The 24,824-nt window shown below is 41.7% G+C and overlaps 3 protein-coding genes across 6 annotated transcripts; all 3 read left to right on the top strand.

Moving 5' to 3' along the window:
- The first annotated feature begins 2,303 nt into the window (after positions 1-2,303).
- Positions 2,304-4,668, top strand: LOC4346503 (thiohydroximate-O-sulfate sulfur/sulfate-lyase (nitrile-forming) NSP5). The gene is made up of 2 exons (XM_015756729.3): positions 2,304-2,387; positions 3,530-4,668. The coding sequence occupies exons 1-2, from the start codon at positions 2,358-2,360 to the stop codon at positions 4,496-4,498; spliced, it is 999 nt and encodes a 332-aa protein (XP_015612215.1). The 5' UTR covers positions 2,304-2,357; the 3' UTR covers positions 4,499-4,668.
- Positions 4,669-6,110: 1,442 nt separating this feature from the next.
- Positions 6,111-14,480, top strand: LOC4346502 (2-oxoglutarate-dependent dioxygenase 33-like). The gene is made up of 12 exons (XM_015756730.3): positions 6,111-6,290; positions 8,402-8,517; positions 8,687-8,805; positions 8,919-8,982; positions 9,064-9,131; positions 10,136-10,194; positions 10,280-10,439; positions 10,555-10,574; positions 10,743-10,789; positions 13,743-13,823; positions 13,913-14,002; positions 14,102-14,480. Exons 1-12 carry the CDS (start codon positions 6,257-6,259, stop codon positions 14,228-14,230), a joined length of 987 nt encoding a protein of 328 aa, XP_015612216.1. The 5' UTR covers positions 6,111-6,256; the 3' UTR covers positions 14,231-14,480.
- A 117-nt stretch (positions 14,481-14,597) lies between these two features.
- Positions 14,598-18,086, top strand: LOC107277915 (protein ALP1-like). Of its 4 annotated transcripts, XM_015756725.3 has the most exons (5): positions 14,598-14,830; positions 14,914-14,957; positions 15,119-15,637; positions 15,723-15,948; positions 16,027-16,535. In XM_015756725.3, the coding sequence occupies exons 3-5, from the start codon at positions 15,119-15,121 to the stop codon at positions 16,458-16,460; spliced, it is 1,179 nt and encodes a 392-aa protein (XP_015612211.1). In that variant the 5' UTR covers positions 14,598-14,830; positions 14,914-14,957; the 3' UTR covers positions 16,461-16,535. The 4 variants fall into 4 exon arrangements, with proteins under 4 accessions (XP_015612211.1, XP_015612212.1, XP_015612210.1 ...); XM_015756726.2 differs by lacking the exons at positions 15,119-15,637; positions 15,723-15,948; positions 16,027-16,535 and adding exons at positions 16,606-16,988; positions 17,065-18,086; XM_015756724.3 differs by having other exon boundaries at positions 14,914-15,637.
- Positions 18,087-24,824: the final 6,738 nt, after the last annotated feature.

The raw sequence follows: 24,824 nt of genomic DNA, 5'->3' as shown, positions 1-24,824 counted from the left end.
AGGAGCAGCACGCGGCGCAGCGGCGGGGGAAAGGAGTGGCACGCGGCACGGCTAGAGGGGGGGGGGGAGAAGCAGCGTGGCGACGGGAGAAAGGAGAGGAGTGGAGCGGCTCTCCTTGCTTCTCTAGAGCGGGCGGGCGGTAGATGGGGGATAGACGATCGACGGTGGAGCGGGGGTGGCGAGGAGGCCGGTGAGCACTTGGAGAGGGAGGAGACGGGCGCGGCTCCTCTCCTCTCCCCCGCCGCTGCGCCACGCAATGCTCCTCTCCGCCACTGAGCACGCCGTCGCACTGGCCGCCTCCTCTGCTCCTCTCCCGCCGCTGCTGTGCGCTGCTCCTCTCCGCTGTCGCGTTGGCCACCTCTTCTCCTCCTGTCCCACCGCCGCCATCACGCCGGCCGTCTCTCTCCTCCTCTCCAACCACCGCCACCCCCGCTCCGCCGCCGCCGCCTCTTCACATTTGCCGCCGCGCCCGGCTCGATTGATCGAGAGAAGCAAAGAGAGGAGAGAAGAGAAAAAGAAAGGAAAGGAGAGATACACCATTTTCTCTCACTTACATGTGGGCCCCACATACTTATTTTATTTTTTTCTTACTAGGATGCCACGACAGCGAAACTAGACATCTATACTGACTCAGGACTAGTTTTACATAGTTCAGGGGTACACATTTCTGGTATTGCAGTTAGGGGACCTCGGACAGACTCGGCGTACAATTGAGGACGTCAAGTGAACTTATTCCTTTCCACGTTGTACGATCTTTTCTCAGAAACAATAATTAATTTTTTCCTAGAGTGATGGAAAATGTTAAATGCATCTGTAATTCTGTATGCACGAGCAATACGTCTTCTTTCCCCACCGAATATTTCACAAGCGTTAAACTATGTACTCCCACAATAATGTATGGGGAATCATCCAGCATATTTTACATGTGTGGGCCAACAGCCGAGATGGAACAGGTGCAACAAATAGATTAGCATCTGAGAAATTTTAGCACTTATAGGATTATTTTGCTATAGAAGGCAAGTTCCACTGCTGTTCTGGTGGAAAAGGTACATGTGTGTTTGCACAGATTTTTTTTTATTGATAATGGAAGATTTCATTTGGTCATTGGACGAGTACACATATGATTTCACTCTCGGAAACCACCTGCCTCTTAGTTACATCCAAAATGCATGACCGGTGCACATCTCAACATGGTGTAACATATGATATCTTAACCAACTTTGCACAATTAAATAACTCCTAATGATAACCTTAATTAATTATCACTCACTTCATTGTCCTAAATCAATTTCCATTAGCATGTTGATGCCTTTTGTCCATTAGGCAATAATTATCAGGCATTTGTGAGTTACATCCAACATAGTGTATCATTCATTCGCCTTGTCATGCTATTCAAATGAAAACCGCACCACAGTATGCGACAAACATAAAAGTGTAAATCATGGAGCCTTTAGGAATGGAGTTAAATGCCATCATATGTGTGGCATATTTACATGAATGCCACCGTCTATTCTGATACTACCTCCTGGTTAGTTGATAATACTTATTCTTTTGGATAGGATAAGGACATGGTCTTGAAAAACAATTTTAACTATTAATTTTTATTATAACATATATAAAAATATTAATAAATATATACTTTTTGAAGAATTTTTTAAAACCAATCTCTATAGATGATCATAATTCTAAGAAAAGTATTTTAGATGCTATTTATAGTTAAAGTTTTTAAAGTTTGATTATAGGCTTTGTCCATAAAGATAATAATTATTAACTTGGAGATAGTAGTTAGTAGTGCGTTATGTAGCTTTCCATTAAGATATATATTAGCATTTTAATATTATGAATGTGTTTTCAGTAGAAACTATAATGACACAATTTTCTAGCTAACTTTAAAACTGTGAAGGCGTAGATTCCATCTTTTTACCATTAGTTTTTGCAAATTCTTATGGTTTAACAACATGCAAATTATATGCATAAAAGTATTTCCCATGGTGAATCTAAAGAAAATCTGATGATATTATACTATATGAGTTTTTAAAAGTTAATGGTTAAAGATGAAAATATTTGACTTCAGATGAACTAGAGTGTAAGAAAATTTGAAATAAAGGAGTACACGAAACCAAAACACACATTGAACAAGGACGGTCCAGTGGACTCTTGCCCGAGAAAACTCCAAATGCTGTACATAGTGGCTTAATGGTAATTTACCTCGTAGCAAATGGCCACATTGGGGTTCAGAAAAATGTCGTCAGCAGGCCCCTCGACCAGCTACAATTGTATATCACTTGGCCTCTGGCCAGATTGGTGGAGAAAGGCAAGTTCTCAGGCTGCAGAGGAAGCAGAGCTCCAATCTGTTCATGCCAATGGCTGCTGGCACCTGGGTGAAGGTAATTTCTCTTGCTTACTCATACATATGCAATTGATTGTGTACTCCCTTGATCTATACCTTTTCATAAGAAAGGTTTGGTTCAGTTTTGGGGGAATTTTTTTGGCTGAGATTTGTTCATGTTGCAAGAGTATTTGGCTATTTGCTGCTTCGAGTGATGGTTATGGACATGGATTAGTTGGGAATTGGGGCTTGTTTCTGAAGGTTGTTCATATATTTTGGGGAGGGTTGTGGATTGACCCTGCTAGGATGAAACTTTGTTCTAACCCAAGAATTTTGACATTTGGGGATTTTTTTTTTCTAGAGCAGATCACTAAGGAATCAGAACATGAGGCTTAGAATTTTTGTTTTTAAGGAATTAGACTTCGAAAATTGAGTAGCATGTTCAGAAGCTAGGGATTTCAGATTATAAAAGGTTGGGGTTTAATTAGCGAAGAAGTTTCAGGTTGTGATGCTATGCTGCGGTGTTGATTGGGTAACAGTGACGGATTGATAGCCATGGACATGAAAATGAGTTGGGAACTTGGGTTTTATGTTGGTGATAGTAACTGTTTGAAGATTATATAAAGGGTCAAATATCTTCGGTGTATCTTGTTGATTCCAGTTTTCCAAGGTTTGTTGACAATGAAGATTATTCGGGAGGGCGTTGTCAGAATCCATTTCAGTTTCAGCTCTCTGGAGTTGACCAAGGGATTTTGATTCCAAATTTCCAGGGCGATAGCAAAATGCTGACTTCAAATTTATGTGTCAATAACATTTCCAGTCAGTTTTGAGAAGTACAATTTGTGTTATTCAGGTGTTTCTGAAAACTGTCGACTGTCTTCAATATCAGATGCACAAAGAAACCCTGGAAATGCAGAAATTCGGGCCATTAGGCTCATGAACATATGCAAATAAAAAGCGCCGCCACATATAGACATCCACATATTAGATGTCACTTAAACTAATTAGTGAATTCCTGGAAATTTTATAGAAATTACAATCCTGTATAGAACGCAAGAATTTCATAGCAAATACTAATAATCTTCGAACACAAATTGCTCAGCGAGAGAGTAGTAATTTTCTTTGCAGATTGCAGCATCCAGTTTTGTCTAATTTGATTAGTAATTGACATCAGTTAATTAATTAATTAATCACGCGCAGCTAGAGCAGAAGGGAGATGGGCCGGGAGCAAGAAGCTCCCACGCCATCACCCTCGTCGGCGGCACGGCGTACGCGTTCGGCGGCGAGTTCACGCCGCGCGTGCCGGTGGACAACGCCATGTACGCCTTCGACCTCAAGTCGCAGTGCTGGTCGGCGCTGGACGCCTCCGGCGACGTGCCGCCGCCGCGCGTCGGCGTCACCATGGCGTCCGTCGGCGCCACCGTCTACATGTTCGGCGGTCGCGACCAGGAGCACAAGGAGCTGAACGAGCTCTACTCGTTTGACACGGCGACCAACAGATGGACGCTGCTGTCCTCCGGCGCCGGCGACGGCCCGCCGCACCGGAGCTACCACTCCATGGTGGCCGACGCCGCGGGGGGCGGGAAGGTGTACGTGTTCGGCGGGTGCGGCGACGCCGGCCGCCTCAACGACCTGTGGGCCTACGACGTCGCCGCCGGGCGGTGGGAGGCGCTGCCGTCGCCGGGCGAGGCGTGCAAGCCGCGGGGAGGCCCCGGGCTGGCCGTCGCCGGCGGGAAGGTGTGGGTGGTGTACGGCTTCTCCGGCGAGGAGCTGGACGACGTGCACTGCTACGACCCGGGCACGGGCGCGTGGTCCACGGTCGAGACCACCGGCGGCGGCGGCGGCGGCGACAAGCCGTCCCCGCGCAGCGTGTTCTGTGCCGCGGGGATCGGGAAGCACGTGGTGGTGTTCGGCGGCGAGGTGGACCCGAGCGACCTGGGGCACCTCGGCGCCGGCAAATTCTCCGCCGAGGCGTTCGCGCTGGACACGGAGACGGGCGCGTGGGCGAGGCTGGACGACGCGGGCGAGCACCACCCGGGGCCGAGGGGATGGTGCGCGTTCTCGGCGGGGGAGGTGGACGGCCGGCGAGGGCTGCTGGTGTACGGCGGCAACTCGCCGACGAACGATCGCCTCGGCGACATCTACTTCTTCACTCCGCCGCTGGCTTAATAATTCCTGAACCGGCGAGCGACCTTGTCGACCTCCGTCATGCAGGTGTCCGCGTGCTTCCCTTCTGAGCGTTGGGTAGTTGTGTGGTTTGTCACTGTGTTTGATGTTGGTGTTGGTATCATGTTATCCTGTGTTGTGTAGCTGATGAAATAAATGTGATGCATTGGTCATTGGTGCTGCAAGAGGCTTCAAATGCCTGTTTTCCAAACAAAATGTCGCCTAAGTAACTAAGTTCATAGGGTACTTAAGGGCTGGGCTAAGATAGCTTGAAATTTTGAAGTATTATTTCATTTCCTTTCGGTCGTTCAAATTTGGTTAGAATCAGTATAAATCCAACGTAAATCTATATCTTTACCTACTTGGAAAACAAAGTATGCCTCTAAGCCCCCTTTGTTTCATGGGAGTAGCTATATTTATGGCGTTATATTTTTCATCAAAAATAGTCGGTATGTATTTATATTGTAAGTTCCTAAATTACATATTTAATTTTAGTGTATTTATAATGTAGCTCTCATATTTATATACATAAGTCGCAAAATTACATATGTAAGTCCCAAATAAATTTACATATGTAATCAGTATGTAATTATAGTGTAAGTACGATGTAATTAGTATGAATAATTTATCCACTAGTGATATAGTTTAATCTCCAAGTATAAAAGCAAATACTAGCACAAATCTTGAAGATAATCTGTTGAGTTGTGATACAAATTCATTTGCACTTAATAAATGCTAGCTTCTACCGTAGTAAAGCGGAGGCCCGTCGCCGGGAGGCTTGGGCCGGAGCGTAGCGGACGAAATGACAGTGGGCTTGCTTTCCGTTCCCCTATTCCTAATTTGAAGAGCTAATTTGCGGGATTAACAAGAGGATGGTAGTGGACGTTCGACGCCTCAAGTCCTCAACGCCCGCATGGATTCAATGCAAGTAACAAAAATGGGGTCCTCCTATCTGTTGGACTGGGGGCCATATGTCATACAATTAGTGATATACCTGGCGCCAGTAATTTTTGAGTGGGGTCCAGGGCCCCCACACCTTGTATGGTAAATCCGCCCATGCGCACAACCATTGCTAGTGGACTAGATTGCTTTCTGTCGCCTACGTATAATATCCTTTTAGGTGGCCATCATAACCTAGCCGTTGCGAAAACATTCTTCATTAGTGACTGCTTTACGACAACCGCCAACGAATATATTGCATTTTCTGTGACCTTCGGTCGCTGGCGTATGAGATTCTCGCCACTTAAAACATGAAATGGATGCCAAGGATTAACGGTTATCCTTTTTATAGTAGTGAAATGTAGCCTCTACTCTATACAAACTGTAGAGAATAGCGTGGATTGAGAGCAAAGTGTATTTTTTTTGAATTGAGAGCAAAGTGTATAGGGGTTATATAATAGAGATAATTAGTTGCATATATACCCTAGCTTTAAAATTAGAGGTGGCACTTCCCCGAAAAAAAAAAAATAGAGGTGGCACTTCTGAGATCTAAACAACCTCACGAAACACGTGGCTTTTGACATCTCAACCACCCCACTACCCTACAGTCTAAAATCCCAAATTGTGATCCTGATACAGATAGGCTGCTACCCAACGACCGAACCATTGTATCCCGGTACTGATATGGCCGATCCGATCCATTGTATCATGCGACCACCCTCCCTCCTCCCCAACCAGATCGACCATTATATCCGTCTCTCCCTCCAACCTCCTCGCTAGACCAGAGCCTTCCGTCGTGTCAGTGTGCCACCCAAACTCACCATGGCTTCTGACTTCAAGGCAATCCCCTTGATCGGTAAGCTATGTCTGTCTTTTCCAGGTTTTTTTTTTCTTTTGAGCTAAAGAGAGAATTTATATTAATGACTGATGACTGACTAGGGGGTTACACTCCTGACTTGACAAGTCAACGATCCTTATTGCCAGTTAAGCAAGCCTATTTTTTACTATGGCCATGTTTAGTTCCAAAGTTTTTCTTCAAACTTCCAACTTTTCCATCATATCAAAACTTTCCTATACACGTAAACTTCCAACTTTTCCATCACATCGTCCAATTTCAACTAAACTTTTAATTTTAGTGTGTACTAAATACAGCCTATGTCTTTTTCTTGTGCACCTGCACACTCTGCAAGCACTACACTCTGCAAGTACTTTAGAAATCAGCATTATCCATGAGGATCCTTATGGACTCCTTATCAAGTTAAAACAACCACTAAAACTAGCACAGTTTTTATGGCACTTTTAACGTTGCCTATAATACTTTGCTATATAGACATTTTTAGGCATATTTTGTTAAATCTATCTTGTAGAGGTATATTTTTGGTACTTCAAAATTTTTCTCATATGTAAAGTCATTTTCTCAAGACATCTAAACCTCGGTTGAGTCACTTTCTAAATATTAATATGTGCATATATAGAATTAACACAACACATACATTTACAAGTAATGATATAAGGTTCAGATAATTAGTGCATTGAAGATAAAAATAATATACTCACGAGTTTAAGGATTGGTAATACTTCCTCCGTTTCACAATGTAAGTCATTCTAGCATTTTCCACATTCATATTGTTGTTAATGAATCTAGATAGATATATATATTTAGATTCATTAACATCAATATGAATATGAGAAATGCTAGAATGACTTACATTGTGAAACGGAGGGAGTAGCAAGGAAATATATTTTTTTCTATTTTCACATTGCTTTGCTATAGGTATGGCAAAATTTAATGCCTGTACAGACATTAAAAAAATACATATTCTTTTCTAAAGATAATTTATCAAAATACATTTATTAGACATATTTTTAAAAGGTCTCTGCTGCATTGTAAAGGCATGTTTGCCTCTATATAGTACTAGAAAAATATCTCCACAAACGCAGGCTGTGTTTCTAAAAAAAAACTCCACAAAATATTTTTTTTGTAGTGGTTGTTTCTAAGATAATCAGCATGCGCACCAATTTAATCGTCACTGGCGTATATCTAAACAACTTGCTTCAACCTACCCTGCATAACTGCACTGATACCGTTTTGTATGCACTGATAATTCTTTGATTATCATTCCTGTACTTGCTTCACATGTTTCTTTTCTGAATCCAATATCAACATTAACCTTTGCGTAGCCTTCTGTCGGGTCTTGCCATTTATTATTTGCATAGCAACATTATATTCTTCAAATTTCACTATTTTTGTCCACATACAGAGGCCCCATACTGTTAACATCATCAGTCCATTGTCGGACAGGCAATATGTTACCTTCAAATTGACTGAATCTGAAATTGTGGCCCTTCCATACTATAGTAGAATTCTTGCTTCACTGCAAGATTCAGATTATGAAATCCTGGTCTGGTTATGCTTCACCGCAATAATTCTTTTGCCTACTTTGGGACCACCATTTTCAGTTACTTCAATTAAGGCGTGTTCGGTTAGTTCCTCCACAAGAGGATTGAAGAGGAATCGGAGACGATTTATTTCACACCTTTTGAGGGGATTTATTTCTCGATGGGGAATTGCATGTTGTCATCTCTAATTAAGCTCACAGTAGCAGTGGCACAATGCAAAAGATTAGTACCACCATCGCCAGCTTGTTTGCGGTTTAAAAGGATGAAAAGCCCAATTACAGTACAAAGTATTGCAGTCTTAACAACTTGATTTGTATCTGAACCCTTTTTAAACCTTGAACATTACAATTAAGGCTGAAAAAGAACTCGAGTCTCACATGCTACTCGTGCTCCAGACGATCAAGCCGAGCTCGGGCTGCCTATGCCAAAGCTCGTGAGCTTTGTCAAGCCTCCTAATCGTTACATGTTACAGCTCTCAGTAACTAAAACATGCTGGAGCTGATATATCTTATATATTGATACATTGAAATCTTCATCTGAAAATTTCACCCTTTTTTTCATTCTCAGACATTAGCCCACTTGTTGAAAAGATCGATGATCCAAATATGGCCAATGACAAGGATTTGCTGCAAGTTGTCCGATTGTTGGACGATGCATGTAGGGAGGCTGGATTCTTTTATGTGGTAATTACACGTTTACTTACCTTTTTAGCATCACTTTATAGTACAATGGGTACAGATCAACAAGAATATTTTGATGTAGCTGTGTCCTTGCGTTGCAAGCTATGATTTTTATATTACTACCGAAGCTAAGTAATGCAAATGTTCATCTGTATGTTATTATTATTAACAGAAAGGCCATGGGATTGCTGAGTCGCTAATGAAGGAAGTTAGGGACGTCACACACAAGTTCTTCCAACTTCCTTATGAAGAAAAACTAAAGATTAAAATGACACCTCAGAATGGATATAGGTGTGATTTCTTATAGTACCATTTTAAGTTCCAACATTGATTTTTCCGTGCTCCGTTTTGGGTCGTTCAAAGCGTCCTTTCTCTATGAGTAACTTTGTTCTCTTGATCATCAGAGGATACCAAAGACTGGGCGAAAATATTACCAACGGTAAACCTGACATGCAGGAAGCAATTGATGTAAGTTTATTTTTCTTTCTTTATTTTTAGTGACCCATTAACTTGTTACTAGTTAATCGCTGAGAAGAAAAAACGTCACAGTATTATGCGCCTATTGAACCTGGTAAATATGGAGATCTTGCCAAACCAATGGAAGGAACTAATTTGTGGTATGTTTCCAACCTTTCATCTTTGTTTGTTTTCATTTTATACCTTGGCGCTATATTATTTGGAGCCCTTTATGGAGGTAAGAGGTACTGTTATTTAGGTTATGTTTTGTGTTATAAAATATATATTTGCTTATCTTTAGTAATAAAATGACAGTAAAGAGGAAAACATTAATGACAATATATAGAAATTATTATTGCCATACATCCACTAGAAGAAACAAAATTAATTCAGGCAACCATGAAAAGTGTCTATAATAGAAATTTTACTTGAAATATACTAGCACCATTGTTTTCAAAACTCAAAAGAAAATCTTAAAATTTGAAGTGGTTCATATGTTTAAAGAATTACTTAAAATTACATAACAAATGATTGAAAGTTTGAAAGTGAATAGTGTCTAGTGACGATTATTATCAAAACGGGTGGAGTAGCAAGTGAAAAATACTTTTTTCTTCATACTTCAAGATCTATTACCTCTAAATGAGGAAAGAGAAATATCAATATGAAATGAATGGCCTAAAATAATCCGGGAGTACTATAACAAAAGCTCATGTTATTTAACATATGTGAGAGATATTGCTTGCTTGACTTTCATATAAAATGGTACCACAATTCTACTTATTGATCACTTACTATGCATTGATAATAATTATGATAATATAATTAATTTAGCTTATAGCACACCTCTATTTGGAAGAATGAAGGAAATGAATTTCTAATTTACAATATATTAATAATAACAATATGTATCATGTTATGCAATATGGCTACAATTGTGAATTATTTGTTGTTGCATATGTTGCTTCAATATAATGTATTGTTGTTACTAGAAGCATTTTGAATAGTTGAATTATAGCATTCCATGTTATATATTTTGATACTACTAGTTGAATTACTTTGCTATTACTGAAGAGCTGTTCTGAACTTAATTTGGTACCCTTCCCTTGAGTACTTTTGGTTAGAAATATTTCAAATTCAATTAACCATATCATTTACTTTGATGCAGGCCAAAATATCCATCAAATTTTGATGCACTACTAAAAAACTATATCAGCCTTCTAAGAGGTTCACTTTTGAACTTAGTTTAGATCTTAGCTATGCATCTATGTTATTTATCCTTTTTTTTTTCTGATGGAAATTTTACTTATAGATCTTTCCAGAAAGATCATGCAAGGTATAGCCTTGGCATTGGGTGGGCCAGTTGATGCTTTTGAAGGTAGAACCGCAGGAGATCCTTTTTGGGTTTGCAGGTTGATTGGTTATCCTGTATCAACCGATATTCTAGAAGAGCATCGCACTGACACTGGCTGGTAAGCAAAATGTATCTATGTATTTATTTGGTAGTATATTGTGCTAGAATGTACTTACTAGATTCATCTGACACCGTTTTTCTCTTATGTCACATCCGTTCTGCGATCAATTCAGTGGAGCTCACACAGACTATGGTTAGTACTTAGTACATATCTTTCAGAAGTTCCTTTCGAAATAGACTTTTATATATGGACAACACATACATAAGGTGCTTTGATGCATTGTAAAAAGTTTCACGTGTTTTCTGTATTTCTGTTTATCAAACTCATGAAGATCATTTTTGTCATTTGATTATATTACAGGCCTTCTGACATTGGTTAACCAAGATGATGACATATGTGCCCTTGAGGTACTTGTTTCTTCACCATCCATATATCTTATAGGAATACATGCTTTCTTTGTGTTTGAATATTACTCAAGTTCCACTTTTTACCCTGGACTTAAAACTAATCGTTTTTACTAGAAACCTAGACTAATATCATCCTTGACCCTGTTTAGATATTGTTTCTATCGAAAAATTGGTGGTTTTACTTTATGTAGACTCTTATTTCGCACATTATGTCTAATACTATATAACTATATAGTTGATCCTCACTAAGTGTAGTTAATGCTATATATTTTCTATCATGTAGTTAATGCTATATATCTTCTCTCTCATTAAACCACATTACCTCAATTGTTTTTAACCACTTGACCATTAACCTATGGTACTATGACTATATAGTTTATCCCCACTAAATCTAGTTAATGATGTTTCTCTTCTCTCTCATTAAGTCACATTACCTTAATTGTTTTTAGCCATTGGATTAATCTATGGTCCAAATTGTCTCCTTTCTTTTTCTTCACTCATGATGCTTCACCTTAGGTTTTGCCTTAACTCATTGAATGATCAGTATATATTCAATCTAAATTATCATAACGCACATCATCTCAATTGTTTATAGCTCTTTTCAGAGATTGATTAGAGATGAAGTTATACAAAGTATATAAACTTATACATTTTGCTACAAAATAAATTAAACCTATACTTTATTTCTATCATTATAGCATAATATTTCCATAGCAAAGCACGGGATTTCATCTAGTTGGCATAATGGTTGTGTACATCGATGTGGATTTTAGGGACTGGATTGTTATCCTTTATCTTAAAAATGTTGGGGAAAGTCATCTTATAGGGGACCAGGCATTGATAGGATCAGAAATAGTATTTGTGTGGATCTGGAAAATGTGTAGTAAAAAACAATTATTTTACGGAGCAAGGAGAAAATGGGACTACAAGAAAATTAATGGGCCACCCAAAATGGACTTTATCCTATCTTATACTTACTCATCCATGTCGTGCTCTCTGTTTTATGTGTCCCTCAAATTTGTTGAACTAATCTTTTTAGTCTCCCTATTCCTTGTGATATTTGTTGTACACAATTAACATTTCAACTAAACATGTTCTTCTATCCCATTGTGCAATTCACGAATGAGATCTTGGAAGCCACTTAATCTTGCACCGGAATTTGATCTCATAGTAGTAACCAAGGTCTAGTTTCATGGCCGCAAACCAGAAACCATAAATTCGGATCCATGCCATACTTTATATACCGATCTTCACTAGGAGTTTGTTTACTCGATGATTCTCATCTTTGAACCATTGTGTTTTTCTCTATTCTAATAAGGAAAAAGTATGAATTACCTCCCCTCAACTATTGCGGTCGGCCGAATTATACCCCCAAATTGAAATACCAGACATTATAAACCCTCAACTATTCATACAGGACAAATAACCCTCCTCAACACTGTTTTGAGCGGTTTTGACTTAAGCTTGCACATGTGGTGCCAACGTTTCAATCTAGTCAGCAAAAAAATAAAAAAAAACTCCATGGGGCCCACCTGTCATACCCCTCCCTCAATCCAATCCTTCCCTAGTGGTTCTCTCTCTCGCACACGCGCTCGAGCAGCCAGCTACAGAGCCCATGAAGGAGGAGGCGGACCGGATGGCTGGTGACGGAGGCGGAGCATGCCCGGGCGGCGGGCAACTGAGGCGGAGCTCTTTCAGGTGACTAGCCACAGAGACGGAGATTGCCCACACGGCGGGGGCTTGAGGCGGAGGTCACTCGTGCAGCCGGCCGGAGGCGGTGATTGCCCGCACGGAAGAGGAGACGGAACAGGTGACCGGCGGCAGAGGCGGAGCATGCCCGGGTAGCGAGCGGCTGAGGCGGAGCTCGCCTGTCCGGCAGAGGAGGCGGACCGGGTGGCCGGCGGTGGAGGCGGAGCACGCCCGGTCAACGAGCGATTGAGGCAGAGCTCGTTCTGGAGGTTGGCGGCGGAGGCACAGATCGCCCGGGTGGCGAGCGGCTGAGGCTTAGCTCGCCTGGGCGGCCGGTGCCGGATCGGGTGGCCGGTAGTGAAAGCGGAGCTGGTGCCACGCGTGATAGAGAACTTACGCTCCAGCGAGGATGCCCTCCCCGGGGCCCGCCGCTCGCCCAACCCCTCCGCGACCTTCTTTCTTCATCCAGATCACCGCCTTCTCCGCCCGGACCACCACCGCCACCGCACTGGGGAGTGAGTCGGAAGAGAAGGAGAGGGGAAAGGGAGGAGCGGCGGTGCCGGCCCTCCTCGCTGCTATTCGCCTCCTGCACAGCTCCATCTCGTGCATCGCCGCCGTGGACGCGGCCACCGACACCCGTCACTCGTACGTCACGTCCGCAGTCGCCTCCTGTCCTCCGATCCCCGCCCCGCCCACCAACAGCAAAGAGAGAGGGATGAGGTAGGAGTAATTGACAAGTGGGCCCATAGTTTTTTATTACTTTTTTTATGATTGGATTGCCAAATTGGCGCCACATAGGATCAAAATCGCTCCAGATTGAGCCAAGGGGGGTAATTTATCCGGTTTCAATACTTTAGGGGTATCAAATGTCCGGTTTTGTGGGTTTGGGGGGGTGGTAATTCGGTCAACCACGATAGTTGAGGGGAGTAATTCATAGTTTTTCCTTCTAATAATAAAGAAGAGGGGAACTAAAACAGATCAAAGATGAGAACTTGATTTTAGTTTCTTTTTAATTATTTTAAAGATCAGTATTTTTTTTCATGGCAGAGCACATCTGAGCTGTGCATGGTTATATAGAATTTCTCACTGGATGATCTAGCATGAGATGCTTCTACACTTCTGTAACATTCTAAGCATGTTCTAAGATGCATAAGTAATTATGTAATTACCATATTACAGTTGCTGCCCACTGTTCATATTTAGCCTTAACTGGGTGAAGCAAACAATTTTGATTTGAGTGAAATATCTGGTGAATATATTTCAGGTCAAAAACCAATCAGGTGAGTGGATTTATGCCAAACCAATCCCGGGAACCTTCGTCTGCAACATTGGTGACATGCTGAAGGTCTTTTTTTTTCTTCGTTTGCACCTTCATTGTCATCTTTTTATTGTCATCAAACTTGTGACACTTATCACATGTCATATTTGGGTTAGGTTTGGTCAAATGGAATATATCAACCAACACTTCATCGAGTTGTTAACAATTCCCCTCGTTACCGTGTATCTGTTGCCTTTTTCTATGAGGTATATTACTTGCTTAATCCCCTAGCTCATCTTAATACTACACATCATTTATGTGAAGTTGCTCTCTCATTGTTCTTTCTTTCTGAATTCATGCCACAGTCAAACTTCGATGCTGCCATAGAGCCTGTTGAGTTCTGCCGGGAGAGAACAGGTGGTGTCGCCAAGTATGAAAAGGTTGTATACGGGGAGCATTTAATTAAAAAAGTCTTGAATAATTTCATCAAATAAATTTGCGGAACAGAAAAAACAAACGTGTATGCACTCCAAGATCATATCACATCATTTATCAATAATACTGTTTGTGAAATTTTATTGTAGCACTTGTTGCATTTCTATAATTTGCTACATTTTAGGGGCTATCTTAACACTAAAGATAGAGTTCCTTTATGGTTCACCGTACTATGCTATAGTAGTGGGTTGTACTAGTGATCCAACGATTCGTTGGCATAATAAGCCTGGCCTAAGGTCATGCCTGTAACTCGCCTGGCATCTGTTTGGTTGCTACCCTGAGGATTCTAGCCTGATAAATCTTGCCTGAGTGTACTCGCCTGAGTCAGGCGTACAAAATGGGTGGCCTGAGCATTTCGCTCCACCTGCCTGAGTAAAATCACCGCTCTTCTATACAGTAGTGAAAACGAGACCACTTCTTCCTCCTCCTCACTGCTAGCCTAGGGTTCTTGCGGAGACCAGTTCCCATCGATTCTTCCATGGCTCCAGCAGCGGTGACCAAGGAACTTGCAGATCTGGTGGCCAGTTGTTTCTTTTTCCAGTAAAAGTCCTGCATTTGGTGATCTGTTAGAGCGTAGCTCTGACCGTGAGAGCTAGCAGGTAAGTAGAAAAAGAAGAGTACTTTGTCCAGATCTGAAGGGAATCAAAATTTCTAACTCTCTCCTTTCCTCTGTGCGCGTCAGATTGCCAAGCCCCCACAATCTTTGCCACGATTTTCTGCAGCAAGGTGAGAACACAATCGCAGTTTTTTTTTTTACTTTTCCCCTCTCTTGCTGCTTTGTTATTCAAGGATCCATAGAGAGTATGCCTATTAGAAGTAAAACTATGTCAAAATGTGTGCTTTTTTTCACTAGTTTCTTTTTTTTTCCTTTGTCGTGTGATGCTCAGATGGATCTAGATTCTACTCATCAGTATATTGTCCATCAACGAACTAGAACTTTGGGTGTTTTAGCTGTTGTGTTGGCAATTATTCGCTGGCGACGTCGTATAAGAAATAGACGACATCCAAGGAAGTATGGTCCATTGGTGGATAGAGATTTGGTCAGGAAAACAAGATTAGATGATTTGTACAATGGGAGTGATACAACTTGCATCAGTCAGCTTCGGATGAGGAAAGAAGTGTTCTGGAAACTTGCCTCCAAATTACGTGATAATGGCCTACTATGTGACACAATCCATGTCTCAGTGGAAGAACAATTAGCTATGTTCCTGCACACAGTTGGCCACAATTTAAGAAATCGTGTGATTGGATTCTATGTCATAAGATCCAGTGAGACAGTGAGCCGGTACTTCAATGAGGTGTTGAAAGCTTTATGTTGTCTTGCTAAAGATATGATACAAATTAGGTCAATAGAGACCCATTCAAAGATAGTTAGTAATCCTGGCAGATTCTACCCATATTTTGAGGTATCTCACGTGAAATATACTTATTCAACATTCTAATTAATGTAACCACTTTATGTTTGTATAGTAATAATTTCTTCTAACTTAGGATTGCATCGGGGCATTGGATGGCACACACATCCCTGCATTTGTCCCAGAGAATATAGTTAACAGGTTTAGAGGTCGCAAGTCCTATCCAACTCAGAATGTTCTTGCTGCGGTTGACTTTGATTTGAGGTTTACCTATGTTCTTGCTGGATGGGAGGGTTCCGCACATGACTTAGTGGTTCTCAAGGCTGCTCTTAGAAGATCAAGTGGAATTCAAATACCTGAAGGTGTGCATGAAGCTTTAGTATTTTCAGGTGCACAATATTTTGTGACAAGGCAATAAAACCATTCATCTTCTGTTGTAGGCAAATACTATTTAGCCGATGCAGGGTATGCAGCAAGACCTGGTATACTACCACCATTTAGGGGTGTTCGATACCACCTGAAAGAGTACGAAGGCGGGAAATCACCAGAAACACCTCAAGAATTATTCAATCTTCGACATTCCTCCCTTCGCACATCTGTTGAGAGAGCATTTGGAACCTTAAAAAACCGTTTCAAAGTTCTTGCTAGCAAGCCTTTCTTTCCATATAAAGTCCAAGTGAAGATAGTAATAGCGTGTTGTGTACTGCATAATTGGATCCTTGATAATGGTCCTGATAACATCATATATGATGAAGCTCGTTGGTATAGTAAGCTACCTAGATCAGCTAGAGTAGCGACAGATTATGGCGAGGAGCACCAACAGTGGGTAGAATTTCGAGAAAATCTAGCTAATATTATGTGGGAGGAACATTAACAGTGGTGTTGTATGGCATGGATATTGTTCTATGACTGTTAGCTATTTCTAATGAATTCTTCTTTCAGCTCTTCATATTATAGCATTTTCTACTTTATGTTTTTTTGTTGGATGCCATTATTACCTACTGTGCATTGCTTTGTAGTTCATAACATGGATATAGGAGGAAGCAACAAACATGGCAAGGGAAAAAGTAAGGCACGCAAAGGAGTTGGGGGATCAGGTGTGAGGTCAAAACCCATAAATTGGCCACCAGCATTCTCTGAATTTCTTCTTGACTGGTACATTGAAAAGAAGTTAGAGCTGCCACCAAAGGGAGTGATCAAGAAGATGCATCACACTGCTTGCACATCAGCTATTAATGCAAAGTATGGCAGTACTTACAATGTTGATCAGGTTCAACGACACTATAGGTGCCATAAAGAGACTTGGGCACTTGTAGCTCGCCATCTAAATGAGAGTGGTGGTGGCTGGGATGAGACAAACAAAATGTTGTCTCTCTCCCAATCTACCTTGGATAGCCTATCGGTAATCTCTTGTTGTTTTGAATACATGATATATTTGTTAAATAGATTTTCTATTATTGATGACTTTTTCTTGGCAGATTAATGACCGTGGAATTCTTTCAAAGCCTATTCAGTTCTTCGATAAGCTGCAAGAGTTGTTTAGTGGTTCCTCGGCTGATGGAGCGTTTATGGAAGATCCTTCAAGTGTTGCTGATTTTGATGATGAAGCTGATGAACTTGATAATTTCAATGATATGTCAACCTATGCTGAAACAAAATATCCACAAGGGGAAGACTCGGACAAATTAGAGGCAGACAGTGATGATTGCAAGGAGGTGGCAGCCCTTAATGCAGCAACTGCAGCCCTTAATGCAGCAACTAGTCAAGTTTCATCTTCTCATACCAGTGGTCTGAAGCCAAACAAGAAGAGTTTCAAAAAGTGTGGGAAGCCAAAGACCTTGCCTCAATCACATAATGATAAGGGTAAGCTTAAGGCAAAGTCATCATCTGGATTGCATGATGATGATGATATTGATGTGCTGATCACTAGTACCTTGGTTGGAATCAAAGATAACCTTGCCAAACCAATACAGACTGCAGCCCCTCAAGATCCAAATGCCCCTCTATGGGACATGCTCAAGAAGATTGCCTTAGAACCTGAAGATAAAATGAGAGTTGGACTACACCTTTGCAAGCCAGAATTTCAAGCTCATCGCAGTTTTCTTATTAGCATGGGTCAAGAATATCTTGAACGTTGGGTTTACAAGTTCTTATCTGGTGATGATACAGGCCTCTAGTGAGCTATAGGTGCATATTGGTTGCAAAAGCTAATCGTGGTTGATGAGGGTCTATATTTTGCTGCACCCTTTTGGTCATGCAATTGCCGCACTATATATGTGTTTAGACAATTGCTAAATATTAACATAGATACTATGATGATGCATGCTGTGACATGCTAATCTGCTAGTAGTGTTGCTTTCTAACTTTTGGACAAGTTGATAACCCTAGCTTTGTGGCCCTTTTCTTTTGTCTTGTTTAACTCGTGGCATTACTGGCTAGAACTGATCTGTATGATGGCTGAAACTTGATGTTAAATATATTCACTATTTCCCTGTTGCCATTTGCATGTTTAACAATATGTGATGCTTTTATCATTAGGAAATGGAAGATCGTTTGACAATTGTTTGGCAAAATCTTGGTAGAGGGTACTCTCACCATCTACATAGTATACGGTGAGTGTATGCTCAGGCAGAATATAAGCCAAACACTGCCTAACCCTTATGTCCACTCAGGCATGTTCTCAGGGCTTCAACCAAACACCTCCTTAAATTTGTGTCATGCCTGGACAGGTACTTTCTGCAAGCAAGCTCAGGCAGCCCTCAGGGATGGAAAATACTCAGGCAGGTTGCTCAGGGTAGCAACCAAACAGGCCCAATGTGACTAGTATGACTTCAGGGGTGTTGTGGGGAAAAATATCTAGAAATAGCCATCCCCCAATTCCCCTTGTCGTGGGGAGCCCCCCAAGCTGTGCCACTGCGTGTCAGCGGGAGCAGCGTATCCTCCTCCACCTTTGCTGCTGTTGGTATTTCTTACCGATCACAGATAAAATCCGCAAGCGCACGGATATACCGATATAGCACTTCCCCTACGGAGTATTCCAAGGGTATCGAATCCAAGGGAACGTGTGTGATCAGATCTTCCTCTGGTTCATTCAAGGACACCAAGGAAATGATAGGCCAGGATAGAGAGGATTTACTGGTGAGAAACAATGTCTAGGGAAAGCTTAACTTTAATCTTAACGTAATACTTCAGGCACTGGCAATCCGCTATTCCCAGATGTCGCTATAGTATGTACCTGGACAGAGAGGACTTAAGTGCTCTTGAGGGCTGTCACCACCTCTACACCTACCTCAATCGAACTGTGGGATACGCAGCAACCACTAGAAATTAATTACCCAGACACCGCGTCTACGCAATTAATAACTACTCTAGTGCCAAGAGATAATTCTCACAAGATGTATGCTATTTAGGAACTAACCAAGAGATAATTCTCACAAGATAAATCTAAATTACTCAGGAAGAATATTATATTGAATTCAGAGTAATAAACAGAATAAAAGAAATGAGAGAAGATTACCGACAACTCCGGAATTCTTCCGACTTCTTCTACTCTACTCTCTTCCTATTCTAGTATACAATATAGTACAATAGAGCCTCTTATAATTCAGCTCAAGCTTGGAAGTGTGTGTGAGAGTGAAGGAGTGAAGCTCCTTTTATAGGGCAGTTATGACGGTTGTGAGAAGGGGAAATGTCCGAACTGCCCCGCAACCGCCATCAGGAGATCATCTGGAGCGTCCACGCCAAACCCTAGGATCAACGGTGATCAGGGGGGTTCGGCCGAACCATGGGGTACAGCCGAACCTGGGCTAGGCCCTCCCGGCCTGTGGACTCCCTGGACTCTCCTCTGTCCATTTCTCGGAGTTTCAGGTTGATTTTCTGGTATTTTGATGAAGTTCACAACCCATCCTTGTATGGATACGTAATTCTCCTCACTTTAGTCTAGATTTCCTCCCAACCCCAGGGTTTATCACCTGCATATAAATATACACCAACGCTTGTGGAATTTGTAAGGTTAAGCACCTATCACTATGTTGGATGTTTTATTATCTGGACTTTTATGCAGATGTTGGCGGTATAGAATCGACATTTAATAGCTGCCAACAAAACCCCCCACACTTAGCTCTTTGCTCGTCCCTGAGTAAAGGTTAGTGTAGAATGAATTCCTTTAAGATATAAATCAGGCATATAAATCATTCACAACCATACCTGCACCTGTGAGCTTTACCAGTGGCTATCTTACCATCTTGAGTAATTGATAAATGGAACGATCTCGATTCCAGTCCTTCTTGCTTCCCCTGTCAAACTCATGTGATTTTTTGATGAATTTTCACAAACCAACTCCTTTCCTTATATTGACTCTCTCTCTCTCTCTTATCTCTCATGGATGTATATTTTCTTTTTGGATCCTCACCAAGGCAAAATGTGCCAGAATTTACCCCTATTCTAAGGCTGATATGTGGAGCTCGGTAGGGACAAATTGTGACATACCTGCATCATATATATTGCAAAGCCAAAAATACGGACTCAAAAAGATCATCAGTCATACTCCTAGATAAAGGGTCTTTATTTGTGGTAGAAAATGGAAAAGTAAAATATTTGTGGAATGGTGGAATAAAGAAATGATTATCCCTTTTTTTTATACTTTCTCTCCATTTTGTTTTCTTGGCATGAATATGGAAGGGGCATGGCTATATTTCCTTTTCATCATGCTCAATGTTTTGAAAGCAAGCTTTATTTCCTCCCCATTTTTTAATAGCCATGCCTTTCCTCCCTTTTCTCATTTTTCTTTTTTCCAAGAACCTTTTTTTTAGGAGAAGGAAGCATAGTCTAATGTAGGAGTTTATTTGAATGGAATTTTTGTGGGAAGCCAACTTCCAGTGTAGAAGCTTAGCTTAATTATATTTGTGGAAATGAAAGTGGAAATGACCCCTTGATCATGAGAGTATGAAAAATATCTAACACGAGTCACATAAATTTGACAAAGCTCATTATAATGTCAAGTAGTCATATGCATAACTAGGGGATTCCCCGTGCTTTGTTGCGGGAGTTACTAAGTAATTTTTAATATTATTTTTCGTTACAATTCAGCTATGAGTAAAAAAGAAAAAAAAATCAAATCTCAGAGCTTATCAATATTTATCGTGAAACAAATGAAATTCGCACTTTAATTTAGAACATGTTGATAAGTGTATATTAAATATTATAAAAAATGAAAGAGAGATTTGTAAAACTATTGTGGAAATGATGTGAGAGGTGGTGATTGAATATGCTTACATATTAATTTGTAGAATTAAATAGATTATAGATGCTCTTGCATGCTTGCATGAGGTTGAATATGTAATTATTGTTAGTGGGTGATGATGTGGCATGGTTGCATGTTAAGCTTTAGAGTTAGTGGGTTATAACTTTATAGAAAGTATAGATAAGATTTATCAATGATATACTTGCATATGGCCTTGGTAGGTATAAAATGAAGTCAATTGGAGGAATGAGATTTTAAAACAATTTTATTTTGAAAACAAATTCCCAAAAGTCAAAACAAAAGTTGCAAGAATTCCTTTCATCTTTAATCATCTCACATAAAGCAATCACTTAGATGCATAAGGGTCCATAAACATGGATGGTTGTTCACAAGCACAAGTTCAACTGTGAATAATGAATATACAAGATCAATCATATGAAGAATTTCATTAGTTGGAAATTTTTATTTTTTCAATTATGCTTGAACCAATTGTTTTCTGAATTTTCAGCTCTATACTATACCATGGTGGAGATATACAGATAAAAGATGTGCTCACCTGCTTACATGTGAAAATTAAGAGGGATTGGGGCAGCTTTGGTTCAGCCGAACCAATCTGGTGCCCATTCCCTCTGCAATTTTTAGTAGAGTTCAGTGCTTCCAGGTGTTCAGAAATTTTAGCAATTTTCAGAGTATGCGCACGTCAGAAGCTGAGATATCTCCCCCACACTTATTCAAAACCTGAACTTTATTAATCATGAAACAAAAACAAACTCGACATGCATTGGGGTTAACACCAATGAGCCACATTATTTATAGCAAGTTCTTACATGATTGGAAAAATAAAAAGCCAGCACTTACTACTATTTTATTCATGTGAGAGGAGACATCTAATTAGCATAATACTTATTCTCCTTTCCCGTTTCTTCAAATGCACACTTGATTTTAGCGCACAAACCGCGACTAAGGGTATCAAAATTATTCCTAAGTTCAGCAAGTTCTACCCCTAGTTCCGTGTTGCGATCCCTAAGCTCTATGTTCTCCTTGCGGAGTTTCTTCACTTGGGCGGCGAGCTTATGAACCGAGGGCTCCGGTGATTTCACTTTATCTTCTTGGAATTGGCCGGCTGCCCTTACAATTGGAGGGGGCATCAAGTGACGCTTCACCTTCATAGGTGGAGGGCTTCTGGATTCCGCTGCCCCCTCCTTCTCCGACGCCGTCAAAGGCTGAAGTAAACCCTTACCATACCCACCGCCGGGAGTTCGCACTCCCTGAATGCAAAACCGGTACTCCTTCGGAGTGGATGGAGTAGCGGTGGGTGTGATATATTTGTGGAGCACTTCATCCCCTGCCTTGGTGAACAGGGTGCCCACATATTGCTCGGCGGGAGGCGGAGCGATCTTCTCATCATCCTGAAAAAGGCGGCGTGCCTTCAAGAGACCGAGCTCTCCCGTTGTCGGCCGTCGCGCAGGCGAATCCCCCCGGATTTTGGTCTTCGTGACATGGCGAGGAGAGAGGGATCGTGCTACTGAACAGGGGACCGAACGGGGCCGAGGGGGGTTCGGCCGAACCCTTGGTTTGGCCGAACCAGGGAGCTCGCCGACGGGCTCCAGATTCGCGCACGGGAGCCCGACACCGTAGCAAGGGGCTGCGCCCACAGTGCATTCACCCCTTCCATTGTATAGTGTTCCACTGGGATCTATTGTTTCGCCGGTGTTGGCTCTCCGTCAAGATTGTAGGTAGAGTTGGAGGAGGAGCCAATGTATGGGATCAAGGACTTGCCAGCCATTGGTGAATTGGAAGTGATGGAGCAAGGGAATTGAGATGAGATGGAGAGGAGGATTGCAAAAGTGGGAGAGAGGAGGAAGAACAGGTGCTCTGGGTCTGATACGACTAATCTACCTCCGAAAGCTCATCACAACGGACTGCAAACGAGCGGGGGAGACTGCTATTCAAAGTTGGGGCTGATCGGGTGCCGCTTTTATTTGGCTGAACCCTGGTGGGTCCGACTGGCCGCCAACTTTTTCCTAGGCCCACTAAATCCTAAGCTAAGCACAAAAATGACAACTTTACAGGGTTTTAAGCATGCATTAGATGAGATCATTATGGTTCATAATCGATTAATACAATAACATCCACTTATTCATCTAAAGTTTCATTGGGCTCAAGGAAAATCTTTAAGCGTTGACCGTTTACCTTGAATATATTACCTGAGTCGTAGCGGAGTGTGATTGCCCCGTGCGAAGAGGTGTCTATGATGTCGAACGGTCCTTCCCATTTACTGCGCAATTTTTCGTGGCCGAAAAGCTTAACCCTGGAGTTGAACATCAATACTTTGTCTTCTGGCTTGAATTTCTTGATTTTTATCCTTTTATCATGCCAGTGCTTCGTCCTTTCTTTGTATATGTTCGTGTTGTGATAAGCCTTCTCTCTCCATTCTTCAAGTTCAGCAATTTGCATTTTTCTCCATTCTCCTGCTCCTTCAAAGTCCATATTCCAGTTCCTAATGGCCCAATATGCTCTATACTCGAGTTCTACAGGGAGTCGGCATGATTTCCCGTAGACTATCTGATAGGGGCACATTCCAATGGGTGTCTTGTATGCTGTCCGGTATGCCCACAGTGCGTCTGGCAATCTATCCTTCCATCCTGTTCCCATATTGTTGACCGTCTTTTGCAGAATATTCTTGATTTGTTTATTCGATGTTTCTGTTTGACCCTTGGTTTGTGGATGGTAAGGAATGGCCACATTGTGTTTGGCTCCCATATCTCGTAGGAGGTCTCGGAAGGTTTTGTCGATGAAGTGAGAACCTCTGTCACTTATGACCATCCTAGGGGTACCAAATCTTGGGAAGATGATTTCTGTGAACATCTTTTTGGCATGCTTCGCATCCACGGTGTTGCACGGCATAGCCTCAACCCACTTGGAGAGATAGTCGACTGCCACCAGAATGTACTCGCAGTTACGGGACTTAGGGAAAGGTTCCATTAAGTCTATACCCCAGACATCGAATATTTCGACTTGCAAATTGTATGTGAGGGGCATTGCATCACGAGTAGTGATTCCTCCTTGCCTCTGGCAGCTTGTGCATCTTCTGACGAATTCTTTTGAATCTTCATACATTGTTGGCGAGAAGAAGCCACTTTGCGCAAATCTTACCCTGGGTGCCGAATGCACCATAATGGCCACCATAGGGTGAGGCATGGCATCGCTTTATGATCTTAAGTCCTTCTTCAGTCGGCACACATCTTCTTAGTAAGCCATCGGTGCAGACCCTGTATAGGTATGGCTCATCCCATATATGACGGTGACTTTCGTACTTCAAATTTCGTTGATTTTCCCCTGGTGGTATGTATTTGGATACCATGTAATTCACTATGGTTGCATACCACGGGTTGGAGTCGCGAACCGTCATCAGCATGTAATCTCTCAAGAAGTCATTTATCGGTTGTTCCTACGTGTCAGTGATCTGCAGCCTAGACAGATGATCTACTACGGAATTTTCAACTCCCTTTTTATCCTTAATCTCTAAGTCAAATTCTTGTAGCAGCAAAATCCATCTTAAGAGACGTGGTTTAGCATCTTTCTTAGTGAGCAGTTACTTTAGAGCAACATTATTAGTATAAACTATCACTTTAGCTCCCACCAAGTAAGATCTAAACTTGTCGGTAGCAAAAACAACCGCGAGCAGCTCTTTTTCGGTAGTTGCATAATTTAACTGATCTTCGGTTAGAGTTTTGCTAGCGTAACAGATTGCATGATGCTTTTTATCCTTGGTTTGGCCCAAGACCGCACCAACAGCGAAATCGCTTGCATCACACATGATCTCGAAGGGCAGAGTCCAATTAGGAGGTTGAATGATTGGAGCAGAGACGAGTGCCTTTTTGAGGATTTCAAATGATTTCAGGCATGCGTCGTCGAACTCAAAGGGCGCATCCTTGGCCAGCAGATTGGTTAGAGGTCGGGCGATTGTAGAAAAGTCCTTGATGAACCTTCCAT

The sequence above is a fragment of the Oryza sativa genome, chromosome 9 (genome assembly GCF_034140825.1).
Source record: "Oryza sativa Japonica Group chromosome 9, ASM3414082v1".
In the NCBI taxonomy this organism is placed as follows: Eukaryota; Viridiplantae; Streptophyta; class Magnoliopsida; order Poales; family Poaceae; genus Oryza; species Oryza sativa.
Note: the sequence above shows the minus strand (reverse complement) of the source record. Positions and strands in the feature narration are given on the sequence as shown.

Coding starts and splice junctions, on each gene's coding strand:
- LOC4346503 (XM_015756729.3), top strand. CDS start 2,358: ATGCCAATGGCTGCTGGCACCTGGGTGAAG. Junction 2,388..3,529: donor CTGCTGGCACCTGGGTGAAG/GTAATTTCTCTT, acceptor AATCACGCGCAG/CTAGAGCAGAAGGGAGATGG.
- LOC4346502 (XM_015756730.3), top strand. CDS start 6,257: ATGGCTTCTGACTTCAAGGCAATCCCCTTGATCG. Junction 8,983..9,063: donor ACATGCAGGAAGCAATTGAT/GTAAGTTTATTT, acceptor AAAACGTCACAG/TATTATGCGCCTATTGAACC. Junction 14,003..14,101: donor CTGTTGCCTTTTTCTATGAG/GTATATTACTTG, acceptor TTCATGCCACAG/TCAAACTTCGATGCTGCCAT.
- LOC107277915 (XM_015756724.3), top strand. CDS start 15,035: ATGCCTATTAGAAGTAAAACTATGTCAAAATGTGTGCTTTTTTTCACT. Junction 15,638..15,722: donor GATTCTACCCATATTTTGAG/GTATCTCACGTG, acceptor CTTCTAACTTAG/GATTGCATCGGGGCATTGGA. Junction 15,949..16,026: donor TGGAATTCAAATACCTGAAG/GTGTGCATGAAG, acceptor CTTCTGTTGTAG/GCAAATACTATTTAGCCGAT.